Source organism: Barbus barbus (genome assembly GCF_936440315.1).
Source record: "Barbus barbus genome assembly, chromosome: 28".
Classification (NCBI taxonomy): Eukaryota; Metazoa; Chordata; class Actinopteri; order Cypriniformes; family Cyprinidae; genus Barbus; species Barbus barbus.
The window spans coordinates 28,158,760-28,183,609 of NC_136756.1; the positions used below are offsets into that span (position 1 = coordinate 28,158,760).

At 38.8% G+C, this 24,850-nt stretch overlaps 1 protein-coding gene across 6 annotated transcripts; it reads right to left on the reverse strand.

Moving 5' to 3' along the window:
• Window positions 1–418: 418 nt before the first annotated feature.
• Window positions 419–24,624, reverse strand: LOC306848622 (4-galactosyl-N-acetylglucosaminide 3-alpha-L-fucosyltransferase 9-like). Of its 6 annotated transcripts, none has more exons than XM_079383276.1 (5): window positions 24,212–24,614; window positions 20,686–20,783; window positions 19,754–19,815; window positions 10,215–10,320; window positions 419–1,810 (listed from the first exon to the last, which is right to left on the reverse strand). In XM_079383276.1, exon 5 carries the CDS (start codon window positions 1,800–1,802, stop codon window positions 693–695), a length of 1,110 nt encoding a protein of 369 aa, XP_079239402.1. In that variant the 5' UTR covers window positions 1,803–1,810; window positions 10,215–10,320; window positions 19,754–19,815; window positions 20,686–20,783; window positions 24,212–24,614; the 3' UTR covers window positions 419–692. The 6 variants fall into 6 exon arrangements, 5 of the variants coding, with proteins under 5 accessions (XP_079239402.1, XP_079239401.1, XP_079239398.1 ...); XM_079383275.1 differs by having other exon boundaries at window positions 19,758–19,815; window positions 24,212–24,406; XM_079383274.1 differs by lacking the exon at window positions 10,215–10,320 and having other exon boundaries at window positions 425–1,810; window positions 19,758–19,815; window positions 24,212–24,624.
• Between the last annotated feature and the right edge of the window lie 226 nt (window positions 24,625–24,850).

The window sequence follows — 24,850 nt, forward strand, 5'->3', positions numbered from 1 at the left end:
AAAGAAAGGAGGAAAATTAGGGTGTGTTTGGTTAGAGGACTAACTTTGGGGAGGGATGAGTCATAGTTATATTTGCATACTGAATTGTGATTGGTCAATGTCATATCCCTTTCCAAGCATTGGCACAATTTTATTCAAGGAAATCATGCTTTAAAGAGAGAGTCTTCCGTGTTTCTGTCTGTTAATCATTAAACATTGGCTCTATATGGAATACAAATTACAGATTTGTTTCTCTCTTTTAATCAGGTGAGGAACTGAATTAACCCCCTGGTTGTGTTCGGATTCCTGTCACACTTGTGGTGTTCCCGTTCAAAAATGACCGGACTCCAAAGAATTGCTTATAAATCTCTCATTTTGCTACATTATCACCAAATATTGGATTCAGTCTTTTTGTCAACTTGTTTTTTTTTTTCATTTTGGACTGGTTTTGTGTTTCTATGTGCATCTGATTAATCGTAGGCCTCATTTATCTGAAAGTAGGAACCTCATTTTTTTGAGTGAAAAAAGCATTTTATGAATAATTTTCACAATATGAGATAAAAAAAAATTAAAACATTTGCACTGTTTCTCACACTAGTGTGCTTTAATGTTTAATCAGGAAGTTTGCTTTTAAATGCTTTTATTTTGTACAAAATTACACAGTCAGACTTGTGGTGTTCCCGAATGACCAGACTCGAAACAATTACCAATTACTAATTAAAATACCAATCATAGAGATCATGAGCTTCTTTATATTCCTTGTGTCGTGCTACATGGTCACAGGCAGTGCAAATAGGGTCAACAAACTCTTGATTCAATACTAAATGAGGACTTGGAGTGAGATGTTTCCTCCAGTTAAAGTACTTGCGATATGCATCTTCATCCTTGTCCAGCTGAAGCAGATATTCGGCTAGTGACTTTGCATCTGGGAAGTCATTGACATGAATGAAGGACTCAGCAGGAACAAAGTTTTCATAGTTTCTTCTCGGAGGACCCAACACCACAGGGACGGTACCTGCTGCGAGGGGCCCGTTTATCTTCTCAGTGATGTAGTCCTTGTGGATGGAGTTTTCAAAGGCAAGGTAAAATTTGCAGCTAGCCAGGGTTGGATAGTAGTCCTTATAATCAAGGAATCTTGCATAAGCCTTTCCAAACAAAGTCACTTGTATGTATTTGCTGAATTCTCTGTAAAAAGCGTTCCTTGCGTTGACACCAGTTACGGGACTGTTGTTACTTACAATCCAACACACCAGTTTGTCCTTTTTGGGAATCACAAAATCCTCATTAGGTTTCTTCCTGGTCATCAAGCGCATCCGTACAGGAATATCAGCATCCTGCCTGTAGCTGAGAGTGAGATTGAACAGGTTTTCCAGACCCGGTATCCTTTCTGTGTTGGTTGGCGACTCCAAATGGAACCAAATCCACCTCTGGAACGGAGGACGAGGAGATGGAGGAAGGTTGGTCGGATCCCAGCTGATTTGTTTGTGATAAACGATGACATTATCTGCATCGTTGTACAGAGCTCTATCATCCGTCAGATGACAATTATCAATATTGTAAAACTTTTTGCAGTCACTGAAATCAAATCTAAAATTTTCAGGCCAAACCCATAACAGAACTATAGGTTTCTCCTCTGCTGTATCAGTAAGAGAGTTATTGCTCTTGGCAGAGTTTTGTACTGAGTTTAGTTTGGGTTTAGGAAGTGGTAATGGACAGTTGTGTGAAGGTGAGAGCCAGGAAAACATGATGCTCATAGAGATGACAACAGCAAATGTCACTACTACACCCAGACGGCACAGCATTGAGCTATTTGTGCTTGACATCTTCTGATCTAAAAAAACAAAACAAAAAAACAATGATAAACATGATAAATGACAGTAAACACATTTGATATCAAAAGGTATTTTGAATGAAATAATAGTTAGGCTACCACTATGTCTGGTCTGTGAGAAAGACCAAAACTACAGCACAGACAGTGGAGGCAATCAATCAATCAAACTATTACAGACTCAAGGTCCAGATTTAAAAACGACGATAGACAACATATACAACCCATAGCATCTATGACACACATAAAGAGTTACAAAATACAGCAATATCAGTGTCTCCACAGCTTTGACTGATACCACTGAGCAACAGTCCAGTTCTTTTTCTACACAGCCCAGGTAAGACGCTTCTGGAGTTGTCTCTGGTTCAGAAGTGGCTTGGTAGCCCTTTTCCTGGGCTACCAATACAGTGGTGTGACAAAGTGTTGGCCCCCTTCCTGATTTTTTTTTTTTTTTTGCATGTTTATCACACTTTAATATTTCAGATCATCAAACTAATTTAAATATTAATCTAAGATAACACAAGTAAACACAACATGCAGTTTTTGAATGAAGTTTTTTATTATGAAGGGAAAACAAAATCCAAACCCACATGGCCCTGTGTGAAAATGTTGTTTGATGTTTGTTTATTTTTAATTAAGAATTTATTGTATTAATTATTATAGAAATTATTACATAATAAAATTATTATACTGACCATAGGCTACCGGACTGTATTTTATGTTACATAAAATACATAAGATACAATAGACCTGGTCGAAACCAGAATACACACACACACCTAATTTCAACATATTCCTGAAGCAGGAATCAAAGCTTCCACTCCAGCCCATCGCTCGCCCCAGACCTCCTTATCTCCTGGGACCACAAAAACCAGGATATATTGGAGAAGAACATCTGGATGTCTTTAGAGAAGAGCAACTTTAAGTGCTTGGCTGGATTTATCATAAATAAAGTCGAACAAGGGAAAAGACCTTGTCATTTGGAGAAACTCCACACAAACCCTCCCTAATCTCTTTCCATTAACGCAGTAAATTCAAGGATGGTATCGTTGAAGATGACGTTTTTACGATCAACGTCCAACTAAGAAAATCTCCAGATCTTTCCCAAAAAAAAAAAAATGACATTATGACCTCGCGTTATCAGCACATCCCAGGAACGCGCCTTGTTGCTCCCTAACAGACAAAGAGACGCCACGCTTTGTTCAAGTATCTAAAAAAGGACAAAATTATACTAGTTTCTGCTATTGAAGCAATATACTCGGAAAAACACTATATACAATATATTTACAACATATATTAAGGTTGTTTTCGTGTCATTTAAAAGGCTTGTGGAACATATGATATTGTTGTAATCTTGTGATGCATAACTTTACCTGATGACTAGTGTTCAGTTCACATGCTCGATGTGTTTATTTAGAATCGTTTAATCGATGCATTAACCGCGTAATGAATACAAAGGATATATGTATTTTTGGGCATGTCAAATACGTGGTGTTTGGTTTCAGATGAAAGCTGATTTCATTAATAGTAAGCTGGTGTGGATGAAATTTGTTTGTTCTCATCAATGCATGATTACAATACGAATAGAGATCTGCTGTCAATAAGTTTTTCATGTGATAAATAACTGAACAGATAAGGTATGCGCACAGAAAGAAGCTGTGCAGGGGGCTCTGGTCCACAGGAAGAATCCGATTGGGTCAGTCGCCCGGGGGGCAGATCCCAATTCGGCCCATTAAAAACAGATACCCAACTGTGTCTCAAGGGGTTGTTGTTGGAAATTGAAAAGAAAGCTTAAGCTTAAGCTTAGCTCGCTCCTTGCTGGACGCTCTCAGTCATTTAACATCATGATTGAGCAGTAAACTGAGATCAAGACTCAAGCTTCCAAAAGAACTTTAACATCTAAAAGCCTCAAAACTGAAACCAACTTCCTGGGAGCGTCATCAAGTCAGAACGAGGCCAACCAACCACTGAAGAGTATTCTCGTGACAACAACCTACCAAGCCGCCCATCAGCGCACGATCCTTTCTGAGCCGGGAACAACTGAACTCAACTGAAAGCGAGAAAGTAAGACAAAATCTCCTGAATCGGCTGAACTGGTTGTATTTATCTTTTAAGAGTAAAGATAGAAGAGTTCCATGCGTGTGTGATTTCCCTCAGGTTGAAAACGAGCATTAGAACCTAAAACTATCTTCAGATCAAAACAATTTAAGTGTGTTTTTGTTTACATCTTTTGTTTCGTGTTGTTTAGCTTAGTATTGTGTTAGAGTAGTGAAATAAACTTTGATTCTATTAAGAAATCTCATGTCTGTTGCTATGTGATTTTCCGATTCTGAAATTACTTGCCAAGATCGCGTTACCTGTGCTCATGAGCTTGATAACTAACTATTTGTTTTTTTTTTATCGTTGGCCGCGAATAAGATAAACAAAATTGTTAAGAGATAACGTGCTGATTTTAATGCTTGCTGGACAAGTTGTTAATAAGGTATCGTTAACAAGGTATAAATTGGACATTCTGATTAATCTCAATTAATCATATAAATATCGAATCTTAAGAGTGATTCCCTAATAGGGATGTAACGATTACCGGTTTGACGATAAATCATGATAAAATTCCCCACGGTTAGTATTACCGTTTCATATTTTAATTATCATTAAAACTGTATTCGATTACCGCGATCTGGACAACTCACGATAAACAAATACTGTCCAGCATAAAGCAGAGTGTAACAGTCTCACGAGCGCACGGCAGCAGAGTTTCATTCTGAGTGAAAACAGGGCGGAAAAGCTGGGAGGTTTTAAAAGAGTGCTGAGGGAATTATACAAATGAATATATCAGTGAATTAATTATATGAATGTACCTCTGAAGGATCTGACTGTCTTCAGAAACGATTCGATGGCATTTTGTTTTCATCTTAGCGCCATGTAATACCTAAAGGAAGTGTTCTTAAACACAATACTGCTTTGTTCGCGGAGTTCAGGGGAATCAGCTGTAATTCAGCTTTTCCATATAAAGCGCCACCTGCTGTCAGAGACTGGATTTACAAACACTTATTTACATTCAGCCTGTGTACAGCAGTTTCTGTCCGGCCAAAAAACGGACCAAATTTGCATGCCCTGCTGTAAATTTTAACCGGTTGATGAAAAACAAGCTTATGTGGATTCTACACATTTAAACACTTCAGATAAGCTATATAGAATTATTTATGGAGCAGATAAGTGGATAGAGAGTTGGACTTGTAACCTGAAGGTTGTGGGTCCGAGTCTCAGGTCCGGCAGGGATTGTAGGTGGGGGAGTGAATAACCAGCGCTCTCTCCACCCTCAATACCACGATTGAGGTGAGACCCTTGAGCAAGGCACCGAACCCCCAACCGCTCCCCGGGCGCCGCAGCATTAGCTGCCCACTGCTCCGGGTGTATGTTCACTACTGAGTGTACACTTGGATGGGTTAAATGCAGAGCACAAATTCAGAGTATGGGTCACCATACTTGGCCACACACCACTTCCCCCCTCCCCTTCCCCTTATTAATCAATTGTCATTTTGACTTAACTCTTTTCTTTAAAGGCTGAAATGTGAGTTTACCTTTATGTTAAACTTTTTCAAAGCTTTATTTGAACATTTACATTATTTATTTGAACATGCTATTAAACTGGTGTCAGTCAAGTTGTCATTTAAAATCCAGACATCATTGGTAATGTTATTGTTTTAGTGATTATGCAAACAAAAAGTCATTTTATTTGCTGTTTGTTGATTTTTAAGTATAAAACTTGAAGTGATTTATGTTTCGGTACTTTTTGAACATCTCCAGCACATTTGAACAATACCGTGATAATACTGATAACCGTGATAATTTTGGTCACTATAATCGTGATAAGAAATTTTCATACCGTTACATCCCTATTCCCTAAAAGCTAAAGTTATAACAATGATTCTAAAGATTACTTACACCTACAAGAAAACATTTTTATCCATCCCACAGTCTTGCTAGCTGTGCGTGTCCATTAACTGATTGTCTTTTTCCGTAATATTTGTATATTATTATTATATTATTACTATTAGCCTATTAATATATTTTATATTCGTTTTTTCCCTTCATTTCTATCTCTTTACGTAACGTTCTGACCAGTTTTATAAATGAGCCTACTGTAAATGCTGGACATAAAGCTTTGATTATGCTGACTGGAATTTATAGCCTATTGGAAATGCAGTTTAAAGATTTAATTTAACATATTTCTTTTTTTTTTTCCTGCGAATTAATAGTTTCGTTGAGGAATGAATCATACACGTAGTTTCATTTGTAAATGAAAACACAACACGCTCATTTATCATCACGCACTGGCATAAATAGCCTACAATCATAAAGTATTGGCATAATTGTCAGGCGTTTGCAGTATTTGCAAAATATATGGTAGCAAATAGCATAAGGTAACACTTTACAATATGGTGACACTAATATGCATTAATTCATGCTTAACAAATGCACAGATAATCACGAGTTAATGTATAACTTATGAAGAACTAAACCTTTTACTAATGATTTTATTAATGATTACTGCATCAGCAACAAATGAACATTCTATATGATTCATAAATTAAGTAATCAATAAATTGTTATTAGTTAAATGTGTCAAAGTATTAATTCCCTAATGACATATTATAGTAACTAATAGAGTAAATGCATGTTAATTACCACAATGGGTTGAAGCATGTATTTCAACTTCCATTTGTCTGCTTTAATTAATCATAGCTAATTAGTTAATAGTTCTGTGCAACAAGTATAGTCATAACATAATGATACACTGTAAAAAAAAATCAGTTAAATTTATGGTAAAATACCGGCAGCTGTGGTTGCCAGAATTTTACCGTGAAAAATACGGTAGCAACATTTTAGGATTTACAGAACAGTTTAAACTTACAGTGAAAAACCGTATTTCATTAACTGATACAATGTTAATATACAAACTTTTCAGTTAACTAATTTTATTTGCAGAAACCAACACTTAAATTGTCCAACTGCCATTTGTTTATAAACTAATATTTATAATGTTTAAGTAAAGTGAGCATTAGGGTATTGAGAACTATTTTGCTTAAGTACACGAAGAACAACCTACTGATTTATGCAAAGTCATTAAAAGCATCAATTAGGGCTGGGCGATAAAACGATAACGATATGTATCGCGATAGACACGTGAACGATATCAATAAAAAATGTGTTCGATAAAACGTTCGATATTTTTTATTCTTCGTCGGAAGAAAACAAAGGTTGCGAAGCAAGTTTGGTTGCATTAACAAAGGCACTCGCTCTCTGGTAACCTAGCAACGTAGGGAGTGACACGCTAACAGCCAATCATGTAACAGTATCAAGTTTGGTTGCGCCATATCGTTGTCTCGTGTCTAAGTGCGCACGCGTGGCTGAGAGTGCACGTCTGCAGCCAGACCTGGCTGGTCTGCTGGATTCCTCTTCATAAGCAGAAAATGAGTGCCGCAGCGAGCGAGGAAATTGTAAATAAAAGAGAAAGTCAGCTCGCCAGTATGGCAGTTTTTTGGATATTAGTAGTCAGACCAAATGTCGTCTGCAAATTATGCAAGACCGTCGTCCCCGCCAAGACTGGTAATACCACGAACTTGATGTACCACCTTAAAAGCAATATCAATAATTATCGATATCGACCGATGTGAAACACTTATATCGTGATACAGTTTTCAGCCATATCGCCCAGCCCTAGCATCAATTCAACTCAAATCTCTTGCAGATAACAGCAGCACACACACAGTATACCCATCTCCCGAACTCTGCTAGTATCAGTGCGCGAGAGAGACCGAGTGTGTTCACTCCGCTCCGCGCTCAACTAAAGTTTTTTTTTTTTTTTTATAATCAAACGTCTCCGCGTCGCGCGACACAACGAATCAATTATGAAATTCGTTGCCAACTCTTTTAGTTAGGGCTGGGCGATATGGCTGAAAACTGTATCACGATATCAGTGTTTCATATCGGTCGATATCGATAATTATTGATATTTTTGATATTATAAGGTGGTACATCAAGTTCGTGGTATTACCAGTCTTGGCGGGGACGACGGTCTTGCATAATTTGCAGACGACATTTGGTCTGACTACGGTCAGACTTATAATATCCAAAAAACTGCCATACTGGCGAGCTGACTTTCTCTTATTTACAATTTCCTCGCTCGCTGCGGCACTCATTTTCTGCTTATGAAGAGGAATCCAGCAGACCAGCCAGGTCTGGCTGCAGACGTGCACTCTCAGCCGCGCGTGCGCACTTAGACACGAGACAACGATATGGCGCAACCAAACTGATACTGTTACATGATTGGCTGTTAGCGTGTCACTCCCTACGTTGCTAGGTTACCAGAGAGCGAGTGCCTTTGTTAATGCAACCAAACTTGCTTCGCAGCCTTTGTTTTCTTCGAACGTTTTATCGAACACATTTTTTATTGATATCGTTCACGTGTCTATCGCGATACATATCGTTATCGTTTTATCGCCCAGCCCTACTTTTAGTACTCGATTTTTATCGATTTAATCGATTCGTTGTTGCAGCCCTATTTCAGTTGATTTCATTTAAGGCTGTGGCTGTATGTCTGTTATAGTTTTGCTTCTGATTCTTTCCTTCAGTGATTGTGTTAACAGCATCTTATAATCTTGTACTGAAGTTATTATTATTATTCTTTAGCTTGGGTTGAACAAATCATTTTTGCTTAGATGGAACAGCAGCTATGCTAATTATGTCTCTGTTTCTCTGTTGATTAACATCCCGTGGTAACTAGGAATGACAGAAGCTTCAGTCTGGATCCAACCCTTAAATGATCTGAGATGACGAACACCTGAGAAAAGATGATGCCAACCCCTCAGAGGACGCCAAAGCTCAGACAACATACAGAATTACCAAATTTTGCCATAAGTTAAATATATTAAGGTTCTGCAATATATAAATATATTGTGGAAACTTAATTTCCTGTAGAGCTGCTTTGCAACGGTTTGCATCGTAAAAAGCGATATACAAATGAACTTGAACAACAGGTGTTCACCAGTGTCTGAATTCACTCATATGTTCTCAATCACTCTGTCTAGTGGACTATATAGTGAACTAATGTAGGAACTAGTGAATGAGGGTTAGGGTGTGGTTTCAGACAGTCTATGAGTGTCTTTCTCGAAAACAAAGGTTAGATCTATTACAGTTATTCACTGAATATAATAAGGAAACTTACTTTTAATCATTTAACAGGTTTTTACTGTGGCATTTTTACAGTCTAGTACCTTTGCATATCATTAGCTAATGATTATTAAAGCAGACAACGGCAATTAATTAGGCAATTAATACTTTATGACACATTTAACTAGCCCTAACAAGTTAATATAAGCTAATAATAATATACAAATATTAAATGAAATGTTTAATGTTAATAAAAATGTTTTATCCATATCTGATTGATCCCAGGTTGCTATGGTCACATAGGTTTGTTTACTTAAGAATTAAACTCGTGGCAATGGAGGCCACAAAAAATGTCCTAACCTCGACAAAATTATCTCGTGGCCACGACTTAATATGCCGTGGCCATGATAAAACTAATAATAAGTGAACCGAAGACGGCCCCTCCCGGGAACCGTACTTATTAGACAACTTAAAACCTGGAAAATGTATTCTTTGATCCTCGTTAGTTCCGCAAATCATAACCACACTCTTATCAGGATTATATTAAATATCATGTTCAAGACCATTATCAGAACACATAGTTAAAAGCTGTTGAATACCAGCACTGCTAGGACTAAACACCACAAGATCATCTGCATACATAATATGATTCACTAAAATATTCCTAATCATACACACAGTTTTGCAGGCATTCAAATATTCAGATTCATGTAAAGGTTAAACAGAATTGGGGATAAAATCCCTCCTTGTCTCGCGCCGTTATCTAATTGTTGTTTTATTTGCTAAATTTGACATATGTCTCATTCAATTAAACATGTCTGGAATTAATGTAGTAAATTCAAGTCCTCACCGCTTTTTAGAGTCATTGATTAAAAAAAAAAGGAGTGCTTTGTCGCATATGATAGCAACGTGTTCAGCACCAGAGGATCACGCGTTTTGCTGAAAGACGGAAGTTTCAGAATAGAGATGTATCGGAAAACAACTTGAGACAGCCAGCGCTTGCAAACTAGTGATGGGAAGTTCGGATCATTTTACCGACTCGGACCTTTGAGTCTCGTTCAGCAAAATGAACGAATCTTTTTTCGAGTCATTTCCTTCATTTTAGCAAAATATAATTCAAACGTTACGTGTTACTTTCCAAACGCATCTACTACTTATGCAAACGTTTATCACACTACAAACAATACAAAACTATAATGCTATAAGAAACAGAAAATATGAATTCATTGTTTACCTGGCTCTTTAGTCTATGATTTGCACACCACCTCTTATCTGACAAGTCTCCGGGTTTGAGTCGTTCGTTCATCACGTGACAGCCCCATACGCTTAACCAATGCAGCCTGAGCCGGAAAGAGAATTGACTAGTAAACCTTTTTTTTATTTTTTATTAATGAACAATGAAATATCAGATATAGTTACAATATAATATAACAACATTGAAAATACCAAAGAACACATAACATCAAGTAATCAAATGAATAAATAAATATACAAGTACAATATAAAGTAATAATTTTACAGGGGAATTCTGAAAAGGGCACAACAAGATAGGGTTTTTCTTGCCTTAGTATTTTCCGATAATGAGAGCGTTTCAAAATATTGTTGTAACTCTTTAACAAACACTTTAAAATGCGGCTTATTATTGGAGAATTTGCATCTGTGGATATGGTACTAGGAGAAGTAATACATTTATAAAATAAAACTCTTTCTCAGTCTGTATCCACAAAACCAAACAAAACATCTTTCCAAAACAAAGAAAATTGAGAGTACACAAAATCAATTACAAATTAGCAAAAACTATTCCAAAACACTTTAGTATAATTACAGTACCAGTACAATCGTTTCATCTTGAACATTACAAAAGTTGCACATTGTGTTAATATCATGTTTGCATTTTTTTAGGTAACTATTCACTGGGTAGAATCTGTGGATTAATTTGAAAGATACTTCTCTAACTTTGTTCAAAATAAGGTATTTATGTGGCAAAAGCCAAACTTTTTTCCAGTTTGCAATATTAATAAAATTACTCCAATAGACAATAACTTATGGTTTGGATACAACTTCCTTCTGAAAAAGAGCACGAATCAGTTTGTTACTCGAGTGTGGTTCGAGACAAGCTTTATCCACTGTTGTCTGGAATGGATCACAGTATATAGAGTTCTATCAAAGCCTTTAAACAGTGTAATGATTCCTGAGGGAACAGCATCAAAGACAATTGCAAATTCTTTGGGTGAAACAGGAACCTTAACCTTCTGTAAAACTCATAATATGACAGAAGAAGACCATTTTCATTAAAAAGATCACATACTAAAATAATTTTATTGTTATACCAGTTCTGAAAAAATAAAGACTTATTTTTATAGAGTATATTACGATTGTTCCAAATAGAAAAAGAGTGTGGAGAGAAATTATGCTTATAAATAAGAGACCAAGCAAGAAGCATTTGCTTGTGGAATGCCGAGAGTTTAACAGGTAATTTTTCAACATTATAATTGTCAGGGTTCATTGGTGTGTGTCATGTGTTCCTGCCTCATGTTTCCTTATTTGGTTTGTTTCCTGTCCTTGTTAAATGTAATCAGTTTAATTCTTGTCCAGTTAGTCTCATTATCTATGATTTACCTGTGTATATTAATCCTGTCTGTTCAGTTAGATTTTGTCTGTTCTACTCGTGACTCCCCGGTGTTGATGTCTGTATCTTGCCCTGCCCTGCCCTGCCCTGCCCTGTCTTGCCCTTCCTTGATGTCCTCAGTAAAGTATGTTATTTGAGTTTATATCCTCGTCTGCGTGTTCCTGGTTCCTCCCTCGTGTGTGCACCGTGACAATAATTGCATAGAGAAAGAAAATGTAGGCCACCCAGCTGTGAAAAAATATAATTAGGGATATAATTCCAAATCGACGAGGGACATTTTAAGTGTTTCATCCAATTAACTTTAAAAGTGTAATTTAGAAATCTAGAAAATTCAGTCCTCCATTTCCATTTCCAAATAACAGATTATCTATCATTTTACAAATTTTAATTTCCAAATGTAAAGCCAAAGCTGCATACGTCAATCTAGATAAACCTTCAGCTTTAGTAAGTAATACCCTTCCTTTTAAAGAAATATTCCTTTGAAGCCACTGTTTAAGTTTTTTTACGTGTTTTTTCTATAATTGGGATAAAATTATCATTACAGCGTGTAGATTCATTTTTTATTCCTAAATAAACTACTTTTTCTTTAATCGGAATATTACAAATGGATGAAACAGTACAATCCATAATAGACAGTAATTCACATTTAGAAATATTCAGGTGTAAACCAGATGCTTTGGAGAACGCATCTATTACTCCTAAAGCTACTGCAACTTGATCACTATTTTTCAAGAAGAGAGTAGTGTCATCCGCCAACTGACTGATGATCACTTCTCTCCTGCAATAGAGATACCTGTAAGATTACTTTGCTTAACATGGTCTGCTAATAGCTGCGCAGCCAATAAAAATAAGGAGAAATGGGACAACTGTCACGTTCCCTCTCGGGACACAAGGAGCGAGGAGACGTAGGAGTTCCAAATAGCACATTTATTGGAGAGACACACACACAAGGAGACGAGGAGCTTGGGGAGAGACGAACATCAATGACGTTATGACCGGACACAGGGGCTAGGAAACACAGGGCTTATAAACACTAGGAAAACAAGGAACAGGTGTGGACTAATCAAACACAGGGCTAGGGACTAATTAAACTAATGAAAACAAACGAGGACAGGAACAGGAAGGCCAAATATGGGCACGGGAGGAGGGGAAACACAAGACAAGGACTGACATTACGCCCCCCTCCGGAAGGCGTGTCCTCACGCCTAACACCATCCAATGGGGAGGGGGGGTGGGCGCTCTGGAGGCCTCCAGGGCGGTGCCCGTTCCAGGGGCCATGGCGGGTCTGGAGACTCGGGAGGCCATGGCGGGTCAGGGGACTCTGGAGGCCATGGCGGGTCAGGGGACTCTGGAGGCCATGGTGGGTCAGGGGACTCTGGAGGCCATGGCGGGTCAGGGGACTCGGGAGGCCATGGCGGGTCAGGGGACTCGGGAGGCCAGGGCGGGTCAGCGGACTCGGGAGGCCACGGCCTATTTTTTTCGGGCCCAAGGGGTTCTGTGGCCTTGGCCCTTGGCCCGGCCACACTGGCTGTGACCCTCTTACCCCCCCCCAAAATTTTCTTGGGGAAGCTCCCCCCTGGGAGCCACAGAGGAGCGGGCTCTGTCGGGCGTTCTTGCAGCGCGGACTCTGTCGGGCGCTCTTGCAGCGCGGACTCTGTCGGGCGCTCTTGCAGCGCGGACTCTGTCGGGCGCTCTTGCAGCGCGGGGCTGGACGGAACCAGCGGGAACTCAGGAGGGCTGGACGGAACCAGCGGGAACTCAGGAGGGCTGGACGGAACCAGCGGGAACTCAGGAGGGCTGGACGGAACCAGCGGGAACTCAGGAGGGCTGGACGGAACCAGCGGGAACTCAGGAGGGCTGGACGGAACCAGCGAGAACTCAGGAGGGCTGGACGGAACCAGCGGGAACTCAGGAGGGCTGGACGGAACCAGCGGGAACTCAGGAGGGCTGGACGGAACCAGCGGGAACTCAGGAGGGCACGTGCGTGGAGCCGGCACTGGAGGGCACGTGCGTGGAGCCGGCACTGGAGGGCACGTGCGTGGAGCCGGCACTGGAGGGCACGTGCGTGGAGCCGGCACTGGAGGGCACGTGCGTGGAGCCGGCACTGGAGGGCACGTGCGTGGAGCCGGCACTGGAGGGCACGTGCGTGGAGCCGGCACTGGCGGGCACGTGCGTGGAGCCGGCACTGGCGGGCACGTGCGTGGAGCCGGCACTGGAGGGCACGTGCGTGGAGCCGGCACTGGAGGGCGCTCTGGAAGCGCGGACACTTGGGGGCGCTCGGGAAGAGCTGAGCTGGAGGGGACCAGCGGAGATGCAGGAGAGCTGGGCGGGACCAGCGGAGACGCGGGAGTCCACCTGCGAGGAGCAGGCACTGGAGGGCGCTCTGGAAGCGCGAGTTCGCGGGGGCGCTCTGGAAGCGCGAGCGGCGGCGGGCTCGGGAGAGCCGCGGACGACGGCGGGCTAGCTCCGACTCGGACCCGGAAGTCTCCCAGACACCGGTATATTCCTACCCTCCAGGTCAATCCTGTGGTGTCTGGGAGGTCCATGGGGTAGTTGTAACAGGCTCCGAGCCGGAACAGGTGGAGGATGGCCGCGTCGTGCAGATCCGAACTCCGCGCGAGCCCGCAGAACTCCTCGGCGTACTCCACGAAGGGAAGCTCGCGGAGTATCAGGGCGCGGAGGCGGGCGGCGAACTCCATCGCCATGGAGGGAGCAGGAAAAAAGGAGCAAACAAAAAACTTTCAAAAACGGAAAACAAAACGGGGGAAAAGGAGCGCCGCTTACTTCTGTTTCGGTCCGGTCATCTGTCACGTTCCCTCTCGGGACACAAGGAGCGAGGAGACGTAGGAGTTCCAAATAGCACATTTATTGGAGAGACACACACAAGGAGACGAGGAGCTTGGGGAGAGACGAACATCAATGACGTTATGACCGGACACAGGGGCTAGGAAACACAGGGCTTATAAACACTAGGAAAACAAGGAACAGGTGTGGACTAATCAAACACAGGGCTAGGGACTAATTAAACTAATGAAAACAAACGAGGACAGGAACAGGAAGGCCAAATATGGGCACGGGAGGAGGGGAAACACAAGACAAGGACTGACAACAACCTTGACGTATACCCCTTTTAATATCAAATCTAGATGAAGTGCCATGCTTCGGTTTAATTGAGCTGTTAGCATTACAATATAAAGTTCTAATTACATTACAAAAAAAAGGACCAAAACCAAACCTTTTAAGACTAAGAAAAATACAATTATGTTCAAGAGTATCAAATGCTTTGTAGAAATCCAAAAATAAAATAAAGCTTTGATAAGAAATCAGATGGGAATAATCAAGAATATCCAAAACTAATCTAATATTATTGGCAATGTGTCTATCCTTCATGAATCCTGACTGTGTTGTATCAATAATTGAGTCTAGAACAGTTTTAAATCTCTCCAATTATCAATAAATAGCAAATCTTTCTTTGACTTTGGAATAAGTGTGATAAGACCTTGATTCATACTAGATGGCAGCTGACCATTGGAAATACTCTCATTGAATACATGCAGTAAGAAGGGCCATCTGCTGGGTGAAGGATTTATAAAACTCTGCTATTAACCCATCTGTTCCAGGTGACTTATTATTTTTTAAGTGGTTAATGGAGTCCAGTATTTCTTTAATAGTTATGGGTTTGTCACAAAAAATCTTTTCTTCGGTTAAAATATTCTTAGAGTCTTTTAAAAAGGAAAAAAAAATGAGGATGTAAATTTTGTAATTTGAAGTTACATTTGAATGTAATTTGAAGTGTATAACTTACTGTAAAACATTTGGAAATCAACTTAGAGTCAGAGGTAATAGTACCATCAATATTAAGTTGATGTATAGTGTTGTGATTTGCACGCTGTTTTTCCAGTCGGAAGAAATAAGAGGAATTTTGCTCGCCCTCCTCAAGCCACTTCATCCTAGAGCGAACGAATGCACCCTCAGCTTTCCTTCTATAAATCTCGTCTAATTTGTTCTGTGAATCATTCTGTGCATTGGAGTTGTACCCATAAATATTGATAATCAAAAATGCTATGTTAATTATAGATATCACGTGAATGAGAAAGTGGCCATTACTATCACCTTCTGAGTGTAAGACATTGCCATTAAAATGATTTAACAAAGTAATAACACCAGCAGAGAGCTCAGAACAATTGGAAAACCAAATATCGTTCCCTCATTGGGATCTCCAAAACTTGGAGTCTTCAGGTACAGAGTGCGATTCTTGAAAAAAGCAAAAATCTGTTTTAAATTGTTTAACAAACAAAAAAAATTAAGCCGTAATCCCCTGGCATTTAAGGACAATACAGATAAAGACATATACAGTCAATTTGAAAAAACGAAAAACAAAAGAAAGAACCGAATGTGACTTGTGCAAAGATGTATCCACTAAAGTACCGAACGCAGCACCATATCGTTAGTAAAGGCAAGTAGAGTCAAAAATACAAATCCTGAGCAAAGGAGTCTTTAAAGCTGTAGCCTATGCATGGCATGAAGAAACCAAATAGTCCGCAAATAGTCTTGAATTTAAGTCATTTCATCTCCGTCACCTCTAACATCCAGCTGATCATCCTCAATGAATGAATGAAGCATTTATATAGCGCCTTATTGTGTATTGCTGTACACCCAAAGCGCTTTACAATCATGTGGGGGGTCTCTCCTCAACCACCACCAGTGTGCAGCATCCACTTGGATGATGCGACGGCAGCCACAGCACAACGGCGCCAGTGCGCTCACCACACACCAGCTACAGGTGGAGAGGAGAGAGTGATAGAGTCAATCAAGTGGATGGGGATTATTAGGAGGCCATGATAGACAAGGGCCAGTAGAGGGAATTTGGCCAGGACACCGGGGTTACACCCCTACTCTTTACGAGAAGTGCCATGGGATTTTTAATGACCACAGAGAGTCAGGACCTCGGTTTAACGTCTCATCCGAAAGACGGTGCTTTTTGACAGTATAGTGTCCCCGTCACTATACCGGGGCGTTAGGACCCACACAGACCACAGGGTGAGCACCCCCTGCTGGCCTCACTAACACCTCTTCCAATCTGCTGAAGATGAAGCTCAACGCCCCCGATGAAGGCCCGTGCCCCGACGAAGTAGGCTGATTTCCCCTCACTACGTGCCTTTTCAATTGTAGGCCAAAACTTGGCTCTAATTTCCTTAACAGTTGAGGTAAATCTTCAGCGAACCTTAGGCCCTTTTCACGTAGGAACGGGTTGTTCTTCGCTGCAGCCCAGATAGAATCCCGGTGTGTTCTCGACAGAAAGCGAAGTGGTCTCACAACCCCTGGCTTCCTCTTCCCCAGACGGTGTACGATGTCAATCAACTCCGTCAGCTTGCTTTGTTCTTGAGGCAAAATGGTCTGGCAGATCTTGATGGTCTCCATTTTAACATTTTCGACTGACTCTGGTAACCTGTGTAATTTTAAATTCCACCTTCTTGAGTAATTTTCCAGCTCTGTTACTCTGTCTTTAAGCGGAGCAACCACCTCCTCTTCTTTCTTCAAACATTTTTCAACCTTCTCGATCCGTTTCTTCGCATCCTTTATTTCTTTGCATGCAAAATCAATTGTGAGCTTTAAGCCCTCTATTTTCATGGAGTTTTCACCTACCATCTTTTCGATGGCATCTGATCTCGCGTTGATCAGTGTCGAGAGAGAGTCAACAATGTCCGAATTGGATGGGGAAACTGCACATTTATCTTTAAGGAGAGCTTTTTTAGAAGCAGGAGGCTTGCATGGTGTCGCTGGATATGAGGGAAATTCCTCTTCTGCAGGCATCAGGGACAACTGACCGATCAGGTTAGTGCAGTCATGACAGTTAGACATGAGGGGGTTCGTCAAACCTGTTACAACGGCCTGTTTAGCAGCCTTCATCGTCCTCTTTTTTTTCCCGTGTAGACATGGATGATAAAATATGGCTTACAGATCACATTCAGTCTCTGCCCAGAATGTAATTACAGTCTTAACATAAATTTTAATATTTCAGTGCAAGTGCTCGTTAAAACATGTACGGTCATGTCGCCATCTTGGAAAACCCCCCGATTAGTTCACCTCCCGAGTCTTCGGGTTTGAGTTTTGGTTTTGGACAGAGAAATTAGTTAATTTACAACCTTCCTTACAAACGGGTGCATAGTCATTATTATTATTATTATTATTATTATTATTTACTCTTACAGTTATGTGATGCTTTTCTGGTCTCAAATTATTGCTTTTAATTTCTGTCACATGGTTCTTTTCCATAACACCATGTGGTAATAAAGATAATAACGAGTTGGTTATGCTTTATTTTTTTTTTTTTTTTGGGAGTCTAATCTTCATAAAATACAATACCTGGTTGTAGTTATGTCTTTTGAGTTAACCCTTTAGATTGGACTATAGTGTTACTTACTATACTATTGTAACATATGACACTTTAGACATTAACACTCTGTACACACTCCTGAATTGTATTTTATTGTTTATTTTTGTGCCAGAAAAAGCTATAGCAAAGAGGATAACTATTCCAAAATGAATTTAAACTATTTAAATAAAAAATACAAGAAAATTAAAATATACTAAACTGTGGCTTTAAAAAACTAAAACAAAATACTGCAAAACAAGCTAGGCTTTTTTAAATAATAAATCAAATAAATAAGCTTTAAAATAAATAACACACTGTGGCTATATTTTAGAACATGCTTTAAGGCGTTTGCATAAAAAATGAATAGACCATTTTTATTTCTAGGAAAATGCTTATTACACATATTTTATATGGTCTGCATATATACAATACACAACGCGTAACGCAAGCAATCAGGTAAAAGCAGGAAATACACACCTATTACATGAGTCAGGTGTGAACACTTGAGAACACACAGGACTGCAATGCAATAGTGACCTCTGGTGTTCACAATTTGACAAACAGCAGCCACAACTGTGTGTGTGTGTGTGAGTGTGTGTGTCGTGTGTGCGTGTGTATGTGAGTGAGTGTGTGTGTGCGTGTGTGTGTGCGTGTGAGTGTGTGCATGTTTATGTGGTTTATGAGGACACAAATTTGTATAATGACATGGGTATGACAGAGGTATTACAATATGAAGGTGGTTTATGAGGACACTGCCTATGTCCCCGTAATTCAAAAGACTTAAAAAACATACTAAATTGTGTTTTTTTGAAAATCTAAAAATGCACAAAGTCTCCTGTGAGGGCTAAGTTTAGGTGTAGGGTTGGTGTAGGGCAATAGCACACACAGTTTGTTCAGTATAAAAACCATTACGCCTATGGAGAGTCCCCATAAACCACAAAAACCAACGTGTGTGTGTGTGTTTGTGTGTGTGTGTGTGTGTTTGTGTGTGTGTGTGAGAGTGTGTGTGTGTGAGTCAGGGACGGATCATGACGCAGAGGTGCCATGGGCATGGACTGATTAAAGGCCCCCCTCAGTTGAAATTGCGGTAATTTTTCTTAAATTCAAATAGCAATGGATTTTATCTACACTAAGTGAAAATAGCAGTATTTTTAGCGATATGTTATTTACACTAATTGCAAATAGCTATGAATTCATGAAAAGATTTGTCCTAATAAAAACGTAGTACCAGTCACTGTATCAGGACATCAGTAAACTTAATGAATAATGATTGTAGCTCATGAATATGATATTTTCACTCAAGTCTGTGGTAAATTGTATTTTATTATTTCATGTAAAATTGAGACAATTTCATATTCACTTGTAATGTAAACCACAAACAAATATGAGCCATTGAGAGAAATGCACAATTTCTAAAGTTTTTTGTTTGTTTGTTTTTTATTTATATCATATCGTTTTGATGTTGGAAATGTCTTTTGGAGTCTTTTTTTTCTGGCTGGTCAGTGATTGCTGTTTTTAACTGTGTTAACATCATCTGGTAAGCAAGTTAAAATCAATTAAATTATCTAAAGTAATCTTTATGATTTTTTTGGTATCTTAAAGTGATGGTAACCATTGACTTGCTTTATTTGAATTGTCAAAGGAACAGAATCAGATTATTATTATTTTTTTAATGTTCTACTTTGAAGTAAAAAGACATATTGGCTGATGTGTGACAGCAAATTTTCATTTTTTGGTGAACCAAACCAACAAAGCTAAAGAAACTTACTTGCCTTGAAACGTTGGAAGGCAACAAATTCTGTGGAGGAGGCAGTGCAGGCCGATGCAAATCTAATAATAAAAAAAAAGGATGTTACTCACAATTGTTCACATTACTGGGCACAACACTAAAAGTAGCCTATTCTTAAATGGTACAATATGTTGAATATTATGTAAATATTAATATCTGAGATAAATCTTAAGACAGACACTGACGGTGCGTCTCAATCAGTTCCCTAGCTCCCTTGGTCGTGAATCAGTATATCACATACATGAATTTGGGCACTGGTAAGGACAGTAAGGACCCTGGCTCACTACACATTGGGACACTGATGGTGTAAGGATCCACCCGCTAGTCCAAACAGGGGAGTCCAGCGGCCTAGTCGAAGGTTTAATGCATGTTTGGTCTTTTACTTGCGCCTCTGAATTTATCTGGATTTACTTTCAATTTTAGTCTAGCTCCGTGTACAATCTGACTCCAATTTCAAGTGATCATTAAATTTAGGCAATATTCTTAATTAAAAACTGATCACAAGTATCTATTGTATATTAATTTAGATATTTTATTAGTCTAGACATCCCATACTTTCAATTATCCGTTCACTGGGGACCTAATGTCACATAGAGTCTCACGCGTAGACACAAACTCGCCATCTGATGATAGTAGGGTGTAGGTAGACTAATACCTAATCGTCTGCCGCCAACTGCTTGCTTATGACAAAATGTGTAGTCTTTTCCCATACAACTTGCTAACACTAGTGATAGACAGAAATCTGAGGTCTCCGATCAGAGATGCAGGATGCTAGACTGTGTTGTAAAATAGCTATTCCTTTCATGTTTTTCTTAAAACAGTGAAGACTGGCTGCTGCACAATGTTGCTGTAAATGATCTGAATTCAAGTCATTTTCAGGTGTCGGACATTTAGTCACAAAATATACTTACAAAGCCAAAGACGATGTGAAATATGGCTCTGAAAAGAGCCTTTGGGGTGGTGTTCAGCAGCTGACTGATCACTTACAAAACCCAGACGGTAGACAATGCTGAAAAAAAGAAAGAGAGTTATTTTCATGGTATAAATTAAAAAGGCTCTGATTAATGAATATGTAGCCTACTACCATCTGAAAAGCACTGATGAGATAAGAATGCAAAGAGAATATATTTTATTACATTAAATTCCTGTCAACTATTAAGTCACATAAACATAGATTATTATTTTAAAATGACGAGTCTTTCTGCCTCAAAGTGCAAGTCAACGGAAAAGGGGCACCTTGAGCGCTCACAGCCAAGCCAGCGAGACTGGTGCCTTTCTCCATTGACTGGCAGGTTTCGCGGGCTCAGCACGCGAGTAAAAAAAACTATTTATTTATTTAATTACATATATACATATATATATATATATAATGTAATAAATAAATAATGATAAAATAATAGAAGTAGTAATAATAATAATTATTATTATTAAAATTGTCTTTATTTATTTTAAAGTAATGTTAACATGACAGATATAATCCCGAAACGAATGAATATATATATATATATATATATTGCTAATTTTTAAAAAAAATATAGAAAGAGACACAAATAGTACAAATGGACCCAATGAGTCATATTATTTGTTTTATAGATATTATGTTATGTCTGCTCATGTTCTTAGTGGGTTGTGAATAAAAAGATGAGTCAAGTATAATCAAGTCCAATAGCAGCAATTTTTTTTCTTTCCCCAAAATGAAGGCAGTGTTCAGTCTTGTGGTTTGAGCTTTGTGGCCTTTACACTTTGAGTTTTGAATTTTGAAATCCACTTTGAGTCGCTGACTTTGAGTTTTTCAAGATCTCAAGTTTTCAATTTCTCAAATGGGAATGGATTGTAAAGCATCAAGATTGCAAAAATCCCTTGCCTCTTGTAGATGCAGCATAGGATGGATGTTCTGCATCATGAAGTGAACGCCATATGTTAAACTAATCTGTTCCTTGGGGCCACACTGACCCCATGTGAACTTTCCTTAGTTAAAAAACATGGCTCCCTTCATCTCAGTGACCTAGGATTTGTGACTTTTTCTACAGTATCTTTTTCTTGACACACAAAAAACCTGGGATTTTTTTTTTTTTTAAGTCACATTTATGGTATTTGGGGTCAAAATGATCCCAACTGAAAAATAATGGGAAACATGAAAACATTTTTTTTTTTGCCAAATAAAATCAATTTATCTTTAATAAATGTAGAGGACATCGGGATTTAAAAAAAATCATTTTGTTTTTAAATAAAAAGACATGAATAGACATGAAAAGGCACAAACAGTGGGAATGTTTGTTTTAATCACAAATCAATTTTCATTTTTCAACTTTATATAAAGATGATTCTCAAATATGTTATGAAATATATATTTTAAAAACATTTTTCTTTATGAAAAAATGTGTGGAAAATGGCCACAAACAAGTTTTTCCATTATACACAATGTACCCATAAACTGTATCTAATTTGAATATTAATGTGCTTTAGGGGCAACATAAAATAAACAAATAAGTGCAATAATGGGAGTAATAATTAGCAAGATTTTCAGAATAATATCTAATATTTAATAGGAATATTGATATATTATGTCTCTACTCATTTGTTGAGTCTACCAAAATGTGTAATAAACATGCTTTAAGTCCTGGTGTCCTCTACAGTGTACATGAATGAAATTGATGTCATGTTTCATAACAGAAGGATCATATTTTGATTTGAAACCTCATAACATTTTCTTGAGATGTTGATTTATGACAAACAATTTGAAAAGTAGTAAGATTTAAATGATAATGGCAAAATATTTTCATATTTCCATAAGGGTGATATACTTGATCACTAAATTAATGTGAGCCATTTTTAAAGACCAAGGAGAGGGAGTGGTCATGGTGAAACATTCAATCATTTGGTATCTCTGAAAAGCCCTGAATCTGGACATCCAGACTTAAAACTGTGACATGTAACGTCTCAGAGAAATCACTAAAACATAATGTCCTCTACAGAGGACAAAACTGAGGTAGTCAGGAGGATAGACACACAAAATACATGTCTGCAACAAAGCATTTGTATAGAATGACAAATGAAATATGTCACAAAAGCAGATAACAGATATGAAAAGGTGAGATCTAATACATGCACACACATCCACACACACATACAGATGTGACTGCAACATTTAGAATTTTTAAAGAATTTGTCAAATAAAATCAATTTTTATTTTATTTAAAAAACATTTTTTTTTACAGAGTATTGATTTGAATGTATTTCATAATGTTTACATGTACATAAATTCACAAAATATTACAAATGTTGGAGAAGTTGGCCACAGCCAGAAAAAAAATAATGTATGTCTATGGCTCTCTACTGGATGTATGCACTGTAAGATCGAATAGTAAATCTATCATAAAGGAATGGTTGTAATTACTCAAAAGACATAAAACGTTAATTCGCCTCTAATTATTTGAGTAATTAGTACAAAAATGTAATTTTAAGTTTACAGCACTCAAATGCTTTCATTTGTTTTTGGCATAGCACTCAAATAGATACAATAACGCCTGACGCCGGGCACGTGCTTACGTGCTCCGGCCTCAAATAGCTGCTGCAACTTCTTTTCTTTGCTTGTCCTCCTGCCATACTGTCTGCAATGCAATAAAAAAAATAAAAAATAGACTGTTAAGATTTTGTATGGATGCATATCTTCAGTAGGCCTATAAACCTATTTTCACCCTCAGTTTCTGTCTAAAAGTGTGTGTGTGTGTGTGTGTATGCAGCCCATTTTAGCTGAAAATCATGGCCCATTTTACCTTAACGAGCCATTTCTACCTAAAATGACTTTCATAAGTTTCAAAGTTTCTTTTATAAATTTAACTTTTTTAATTGAAAGAGCATATCAAAACATTATTCATAAACCTTTGTTTTGTTGGTAAGCTTACTTAACTGCTTTACCCTTATTAGTGATTAATGAAGTTTTCTATGTCAGGCTCAATTACCTTACTATTTCTCTGAGAAGCTTTACTCTGCCCTGCCCCCCCCCGCCTTAAAAAACTCAGACCAATAAAAATTTGTGTTACATGTCAACAAGTGTTGAAGCAACAATGCAAGATCAGTTATTGTGATTTTGTGTAAAAATGTAAAGAGATATGATGCTACAACCTTATTTGAACCATTTTATCTGATAGCCCATTTTACAATTCAACTCCCACTCGTTCAGATGACAAATGTATCTGCTCTATAATTGTCAATAGTCAATACGTAACGTTAGGCCTATTACGTCGGTGCAAGGTATATATGGAAATAGATTTGCGTTTAAATATAATCATAATAATATAATTTTCGTTATACTGTCGATTTTCTGTATGTTCCGAGAAGACCAAAAAAAATAAAAAATATATATATCTAGACGTCAGTTTTAAACGTAGAATATACATCTTCTAAATGTTCTAAATGTTGATTTATTTCACTGACCTCGACTAGACGAACTAATTTTGGTTCAGCCTGGTAATCCACTTCTGGGGTATCATCTCTAAATCTTAACCTCCTCGGTACAGAGAAAGTTCTGTTTGGATCGGGCGTCGCGCCGCGGGGTGTCCGCTCTTCTGGCTGTATTAATTCCTCATAATCTGAGTCTTCGCTTTCGCTTTCGCTTAGTTCGCTTTCTGAGCTCAGGCTTTCCGGATCTGAATAAAAGTCTTCAAATACTTTATTTCCGACCCCTTTTCTAACCAGTCTTTCGAGCGCGGCTTTATTTTTTAAATTTTTCTGAGCTAATATCGCTCGTTTGGTTCGCTGTGTTAGAGTCTCATCAGAGAGTGTAGCAGCATCTCCTCCGTTCCGCAGGCCACTCCTGGAGCATACTCTGTGTACCACTACAGTTTTTCCTCTATTTCGGTCCGCTGACCTCTCTCGTGGCCAATCGCGTGCAAAACGGGGTTTCCGTTCGGACCTCCTATTTTCTGCAGTATTACATCTCCTGTCTTAATAGGATTTTTCCGATGCTGTAGCAGCCTATATGACTTTTCCTGGAACTTCGGTCCAGCCCGTTCTCTTAATGCACCTGCCCAGGGACGGATTACGCAGAGGTGCCCTGGGCACGGACTGATTAAA